General features: G+C 44.0%; 1 protein-coding gene across 3 annotated transcripts; it reads right to left on the bottom strand.

Annotated features, from left to right (window-relative positions):
- Window positions 1-530: 530 nt before the first annotated feature.
- LOC123154914 (afadin- and alpha-actinin-binding protein) lies at window positions 531-7463 on the bottom strand. 3 transcript variants are annotated; one of them, XM_044573523.1, is made up of 15 exons: window positions 7309-7462; window positions 7167-7213; window positions 6930-7047; window positions 6165-6262; window positions 2911-3007; window positions 2738-2827; window positions 2528-2590; window positions 2352-2429; window positions 2206-2271; window positions 2051-2128; window positions 1782-1892; window positions 1476-1553; window positions 1248-1367; window positions 1093-1136; window positions 531-1020 (listed from the first exon to the last, which is right to left on the bottom strand). In XM_044573523.1, exons 1-15 carry the CDS (start codon window positions 7336-7338, stop codon window positions 960-962), a joined length of 1179 nt encoding a protein of 392 aa, XP_044429458.1. In that variant the 5' UTR covers window positions 7339-7462; the 3' UTR covers window positions 531-959. The 3 variants fall into 3 exon arrangements, with proteins under 3 accessions (XP_044429458.1, XP_044429459.1, XP_044429460.1); XM_044573524.1 differs by lacking the exon at window positions 1476-1553 and having other exon boundaries at window positions 7309-7463; XM_044573525.1 differs by lacking the exon at window positions 6930-7047 and having other exon boundaries at window positions 7309-7423.
- Between the last annotated feature and the right edge of the window lie 226 nt (window positions 7464-7689).

The following is a 7689-nucleotide window of genomic DNA, read 5'->3' as shown; positions in this document are numbered from 1 at the left end:
TCGATCCGACTGACTCTCAGTGGTCACCGCCACCAAAGACAATCCATCTTCAAAGAAGGTATTGACGCATCAACCTTGCGAGGAGGTCACCACGACGCCAAACAACACAACCGCCCTGCGCTCGCCCATCCAGACGCATCTGCCGCCAAGACTGTGCAGCACCATGCCACCAAGACCCGCCAACATTGACACGGTAGATGTCACGCCGCTCCATCTCTTGACTACTCCAACAAGCATTTGCTCCAAAACAATGCCCACATGAAGGAATACAGCACGAATAGCACCGTCATTGTACGATCTAGGATACCCAGATCAAGGAATAGCACCGTCGTTGTCCGATCTAGGATACCCAGATCAAGGTCGTGGTCCGATCTAAGATACCCAGATCAACGGTTTCCCCTCGAAACAGTCTAAGCGAGGAGAAAATGACCGCAAAAGCGATGTAACGGCGCGTAGACACCGCCAACGCCCGCCACAACCAAAGTCGGACTCGTTTTCCACCGGCAGCCACAACTCCCCAACTCGCAGCCTGATGGAACATATGAGATTCATTTCATTTCACAAATCCATCTGGCTGCCAAACTAGAAAACTTCCTACCAAACAAAATATCCTATGATGAATGTGTTTTCGTTTCATTTCAAATGAAATGAAAACCGAGGTGCCAAACGAGCTATAACAGTTGCCACAAGATGAACCACATCATTGAACTAAAACGAGGCACAATTACATTCCGAAGACAGCAGGCTGCATAAGACTCCGCTCCATCAGAGGAATACCAGTAGCGGCAGCCATACCTACGGGATTATCAGTTAGCAACGGCAGGAGAGATGCTCCTGCACATCATGCTACATAGGCTGCCGCGGCACTAGTGCTACCATGGCAGGAAGAGACCTCCATCACAGACCAAAATGATGTGCCTTGCAGCCTTCCAGAACAGAAATTCACCATGAATATATCTTTACACATCTGTAGAAGCAGAAAGAATCGCCTCACGCTCGGCATCCAGGCCACTTAACCTCCTGCGAATCAGTAAAAGAATATAGTTTTGGGTTTAAACAGAAGGGAACTTTAGAGAATATGTATCAAACCACCTTGGTTTATCAGACTTGGAGAAGTGCTTAGACATGATGGACGCCTGTAAATTCAGTTCCCAAATGTAGGTTACTGAGCAGTTTGCGCACTAAAATATTTTGCTATTTCAATGCTATAAATAATTCTGATTTATGAGTGGTTAAACACCACATACCTGCTCTTGGATGATGCTTCTGGCTTCAACTAACTGAGCTTCAAGCTCAAGTTCACGCTCGGTAACTTCCGAGGTCACTTCAGCACCTTTTTGAGCATCTTGAAGTTGCGTCATTCGTGCCTGCGCAGTAATTTGTTTTACAAAGTTAAAGAGGACAGTGAGAGGGAGAACAGTTTGCATACTGAAACATCAAAAATAAGGAACGTGTAGCAATTCAGTGATTGCTACCTTCACTGAAGCCATTTTAGTGCGCAAACTCTCCTCTATCTGGTCTCTGGCCATGTGAAAGGGCAAGTCAAAGACATCCTGGCAGGAGGAAGCCCAACAAAATAAAGGATGGATCTTGCGACTCCAACTGAGCAAATCATGTGACAGAAAAGAAGGAAACACATGACGACCAAATATTTCATTTTCCCCAATTTTACATTCTTTATGCTTCTGTTGCGATATCATACATGGCAGAAACAATGTGGATTTTTAGGAGAAAAATGTGAACAAACAAAAACCTCTGCAAAGAAGATTAGGCTTGCATACCGTCTTGCCCCCAAGTGGGGACTGGGGAGACCCTGCCTCCTGTCTTCCATTACCAGCAACAGCAGGCTGTGATGATCCAGTTGGAGCATTAAGGAACTCACGCATATCCATCTGATATAGAACATTATTACTCAGATTAGAACACGGTGTATATACATCTATAATGAAAGGGATAATACAATGTGAATCCTATTAGCAACTTAGAATATTACACACCCATACATTAACAAACAACTAAGGAATGAAATGTGGAATATCGCAGTATTTACCTGCATCGAACGTAACAGTGCCCGCAAATCAGCATTCTCCTGGACTAGTTCTTGTTTCTTCACTTCATATGCATCAACCTGAATGCACTCAAGGTTTCCTTAGAATATATTCAACCAGCTACGTATCAGTTTTACAGAAGTGGCTCGCTACTTACAATCATTTTGTAGTAGTCATTGTCATTCTTTTTTCCAGTCCATGTTCCACGCTGTCGTCCCTCTTTCTGTTAAACAAAATAACAACGTCATCAAGCAAAGCAAACCTTACACAACGTCATCAAGCAAAGTTTCGCTTACACAGCACCTGCAACAAGTTCATTATTTCCATTCCTGAACGTGATGATTCCTTTTTCTTCTCCATCAATACTTGGTTTAGCTTCTCCTGCAAATAGAAATAGTTCCGTCCAATAGCAACAATTCAGATAATATCTCCATGCTATGTCTGTTACATATCTTACGAGAAAAAATGCAATAGCTCACCTGCAATTTGATGTATTCCTTTTCTTTCTTCTTCGTTTCATGAATTTGTTGGGTGCGTACTTGCTGACAGAAGGAAGATAAACAAATAAAACAAGAATTTAACCTGATTTCCATAACAAGAATAGTTAGTTCGATCATCCATAAACAAATAAAACAAACAAAACAAAAGGAAATTTTTGCAAGGAAAGGAAAAGGATAAGACCATTTAACCTGATTTCCAATAACCATTTTTTGAAATTCGTCACGTTCCTGCTGCAGCTTCTCAATATGAGCTTTCAGAGCTGCGGTGTTTTTGGCCTCCTGGTAATTGCGGTTGGATTAGGGGTTAGTTTTAGAGTTTCAAAAGTGGTAAAGACCCAAACAGAGTTGACACAAGGACAAACCGTTCGGGTCAAAGTGGCCAACTCTCGATCTTTTGCTGCCGATTGGGCATCCATCCTTTCGATCTTGGCTTCCAGTCTTGAAATATCAGACTGCATACTGCACATTGTATAACACAAGCCGCCATTAGCCATATATAACATAGTGATTTAACAATATTCTATAAAACCTTCCAAAGGCTGCAAACAATTGTGTTGATGTTGTTAGAAATATGCAATTTGTATTTCCTGGGGGCCAATGGCCAATATGTATACACATGTACAGGTGGTAAATATGCAGGAAACCCCTCGTACTACAGGGAAATTATGAAGGGTACACATGAAACGTAATATATAACTCTAAAACCCTTCCCCCCTAAATTCAGGGTGGATCCACAACACTGAGTTTGGAGAGAGAAGAGCTCTAGTCTGCCCCTTCATAAAGAAATCCGCCAGCTGTAACTTGGAAGGCACATACTGAAGAGCAATAACCAGATCTTGCACACCAGCACGCACAGAAGAAGCATCAACATCAATGTGTTTGGTGAGCTCATGCTTCACAAGGTCACGCACAACACTGATAGCACTTGTACTGTCGGACAAGAGTGTAGTAGGTGTAGTAACAGACACACCAAACTCCTGAAGGAACCAGTAACCACCATAACCAGGTCACATCTGCCGTCAGAAGAGCCATACTCCCTCCATTCCACAATGTAGTGCTTCCTCTATCCCCGTGCTTCAACTTTGACCGTAAATTTAACTACCAAGACCGATTGCGGCGGGAGCAAAAGTTATATCAGTGAATTCGTATTCGGAAGAAGTTTTTAATTATGGAACTTTTTCTCCCGCCGCAGTCGGTCTCGTTTGTTAAATTTATGGTCAAAGTTCGACCTCGGGAAGCGCGGGCGCACTATATTTTGGAATGGAGGGAGTGGCTCGCAACTCAGCCTCCGCACTCGAACGGAAACTGCAGTCCGTTTCTTCGTCTTTTAGGCAACGAGTGAACAGCCAATTAAAACACAGTAAGCAGAAAGTGAACGGCGTTCCAAGGGATCACTAGCCCACATACCATCTGAACAGGCCTGAAGCTGTAACGAACTGGATCAGGGAAAGAAAAGACAGCGAGATATGGAGAACATGAAGAAGGTGGCTATAGTGAACCGAACTGGGAACAAAAACAAACTGACTCAAAATATGAACAGGATAGGAGATATCCAGACGAGTGACAGCTAGATAGACAAGACTCACAACAAGATGGTGATAACGCGTCAGATCAGACAAGGGGTCGCCATCACCATCAGAAGCATTGAGGTGAACATTGAGCTCCATGGGAGTCTCAACAGTGCTCTCATTAGTAAGAGCAGCACAAGCAAGGAGATCCTGGATATAGTTTTCTTGGGAAATAAAGAAGCCAACAGAGGTAGAAGAAACCTCAATCCCAAGAATGTAGCGAAGAGGGCCAAGATCAGACATAAGAAACAGCTCACTAAGACGTGTCTTCACAAAGGCAGCTGGAGCCTCTGGGCCGAAGACCCTAGACAGAAGCACACACCATCCAGCAGCCACATTGCACCTTACTCTGCCAAGCGGCTGGAACCTCCAGCCTACATGGCCCGGAGTATCTGAAACACTGCCTGACATAGTAAATGGGACATCGGCCCTTGTATCCCTATCTCCCACTTACCCCTTCGTCCCTTACCTATATAAACCGTACCTAGGACCAGATCTAGGATTAGCAAAGTAGAGACTAATAACTTGAGATAGCTTTGCTCAATCTATCACCCCGTGCGGGATCAAGACCTCCCGAGGGAGAAGACTCCGAGGAGTATAAGGCCACCCATGGGTAAAGATTCTGGAATATAAACCCTCCATCTCTTCGGATTTAGGGAAGAACTACCTCTCAAAACCCCTCTCCTTGGATTTGGGGATGAAATGCCTTTTGTTACCCTTCTCCCTTTGTGTGTTTGTTGGATCTAAGATGCACCTCTTGTATTGACTTTGTGCTATGAGTGAGTACTTGGTGGATCATCTTGTCCTTATGTGTGTTTTCCACTTGATTTCCCCTTTGTTTTCTTCTTGTTCTTCGTGTTCATCCGTGAATCCACCTCCAACCATGAAGAATACAAGGCTGTGTGGGATCAAGACTTCTCGAAGGAGAAGACTCCCAGGAGTACAAGGCCACCCATGGGTAAAGATTCCATAATATAAGCCCTCCAACTCTTTGGATTTAGGGAAGAACTATCTCTCAAAACCCCCATCTCCTTGAATTTGGGGATGAAATGCCTTTTGTTGGATCTAAGATGCACCTCTTGTATTGACTTTGTGCTGAGTGAGTACTTGGTGGTGAATCTTGTCCTGTGTGTGTGTTCCTTTTGATTTCCCCTTTGTTTTCTTCTTGTTCTTCGTGTTCATCAGTGAATCCACCTCCAATCGTGAAGATTGGGCCACCCCTAAGGTTTGGCCCGTATAAGATGATGTCAAAGGCAACAGTCTTATAGAATTACCCTATCTAGTTTGATTCAACAGCAAAAATAAAATGCTCGGTGGATTAACATAACTCAAACTTCATATTCAAGCAAGATTGAAATTCAAACTCGAAGGATATAGTTATAAAGCTAAAGAGCAGGTGCTATACTGATGTCATCTCAAATCACACTCGGTTCATTGTGGCAAACCTCATTTTCTTCATTGTGTCTGTTTCCGAGCTATAGGCATTCGTTTGGCTCACAAAAAAAAGGACTCACATCGAGTACAAGAACTGGTTAAATTACACAAGAAAAATATGGAAACTGGGTTATTGGAGCCAATAGCAGCAGAAAATGCAAGGGGTCAAAGGGGGCAAAAGGGCAGGAACACACAGAAATATGAAAGATTGCGCTTGAATTCTGTAGGACTGTCATACTCTAATAAAGAGTAAACTTCAGAAGGTGTTCACAACGAATGGCATGCACTATCCGAAGTCACATTTTCAGGTTGCGTAACAGTGGCCTAATTCCCTGGTGCAAAACATTATGTCAATTAACCAAACAGAGCGATACATCATGTACATTCATGACAAAGCTTAAGGAAGTAAAAAAGATGTGGTCACAATAATATCGTCCCAGAGCACGAGGCATCACAGACGACTATCAGTCTGCCCTTACAAGGCAGCATTGTGTGGTGTACTTTATTGCTAAACTGTACTACCCTGCAGGTCTGGTGTGCAATGCATAACTAAACACTGCATAGTACGTCCAAGTGATACCCCCAAATACAGATCAGAGAAATGGAAAGCTCACCGTTGCCGTAGATCATTGGTCGATTCCCGGAATTCGATGTCTCTCTGGCGCTGCTGCAGCAGTGCATACATGCAGTTGCATGTTCTTGCAATAGATACCTGCGCCACAGAGACAGAATACGGAAAATTTAGAAAAAGCACCTGAAAGATAACATTCACCCATTCACCACAAACGAAGAAGAAGAAGAAGAAGATTCAAACGGACACAGTTTAGGGCCTCTTTGGATTGTGGGGTTTTATAGGAATATTAGAGGATTTGAATCCTAAGGAAATTTTCCTATGAAAACCCTTCGGATCCTAGGATTAGGACTACAAAATTCCTATGAAATCCATTGCTATGCCCCCTATTTTATAGGGATCTCATCATGAGCTCAAACCTCTTTTTCTTTTTCTTTTGAGAAGTCCAATGCACCTTCACTCTATCTCTCTCTCCTCATCAATCCTCTAAAATTCCCGTGTTTATTTTATGTGCACCTTCCAAAGGCGTCTCTGGCAAAATTCATGTGTTTTAGAAAATCCTGTAGGAAGTACATGGCATCTGAATCCAGCGTTTTTCCTATTTCTTACGTTTTGAAATTTCTGAAATCCAAATATGCCCTTAACTGGAAAACGAGCAGAAAGAGCACCCGAAACTGCCATAAAATTAATACAATAGCATGCAAATGGCAAGTTAGATCCTAACCGAAAAGTCGACACAAAATTCACACCAATGCTTAGAGAAAAGGGACGACATTGTCTCGAAAGGCAGGAGACGTGAGCGACGGACCGGATCTGTGGCAAATAGGTCGAGCGAGGCCGGGAAACCGAAGGTAACGAGCGTCTGATTGAGGTACTTGGCGCAGTGCTCGAGGTTCCCCGCGTCGGCGAATGTCCCCACATCGCCGCTGCAGCAACAACACAGCGACGAGTCGGCCCTCACAGCCATCAGAGAGGGGTGGCCAACCACTCTGAAAACCCCCCATCCATCGCATGAGGACAAAAACCTAGAAATCGTGGCGCTCACCTCATGCCGACGGGAGGCGGTGGCTGCTGGTGAAGGTTCGACGAGGCCTGCAATTGGAAGGAGAGGGGAGGTTAGGGGCGTCGCCAGCGAGGGGAGCTAGAGGGAGGGGGCGCGTCGATCTGCGGAGTAGCTAGGGTTTTACCCGGAGCTCGAAGCGCGATGACACCGACATGGCGGAGGCCGGAGGGGGAGGCGGGGTAGAGGGAGATCTGGCGAGTGGGATGGGGAGGAGCAATGAGACGGTAGGATGGAATGGATTCGAGGAGGAGGGATTTGCGTGTTTTTTTTTTTACGGCCAATTTCAGACAGCCCTAAAAAGTTTTCTGTTGTTTTAGGCATGTATAATGTATAATGATGTGGAGTTGAGAGAACTCATAAGAAAAGACAAGAAATGATCTTTTAGCACAATATGTCTCATCGTGTTTTTAGGGATGACTAGTTATTGAAGATAAGACTAAAAGATAACCCATTATAGACTTTTTTATCATCTTTAAATTACATGCAAAATTTAAGATAAGACTAT

Source organism: Triticum aestivum, chromosome 7A, assembly GCF_018294505.1.
Source record: "Triticum aestivum cultivar Chinese Spring chromosome 7A, IWGSC CS RefSeq v2.1, whole genome shotgun sequence".
Classification (NCBI taxonomy): Eukaryota; Viridiplantae; Streptophyta; class Magnoliopsida; order Poales; family Poaceae; genus Triticum; species Triticum aestivum.
The sequence above is the reverse complement of the archived record's forward strand: the minus strand, read 5'-3'. Positions and strand labels throughout refer to the sequence as shown.

Coding starts and splice junctions, on each gene's coding strand:
- LOC123154914 (XM_044573523.1), bottom strand. CDS start 7,338: ATGTCGGTGTCATCGCGCTTCGAGCTCCGG. Junction 2,430..2,527: donor AGGAATACATCAAATTGCAG/GTGAGCTATTGC, acceptor TTCTATTTGCAG/GAGAAGCTAAACCAAGTATT. Junction 1,893..2,050: donor CACTGTTACGTTCGATGCAG/GTAAATACTGCG, acceptor GTTCTATATCAG/ATGGATATGCGTGAGTTCCT.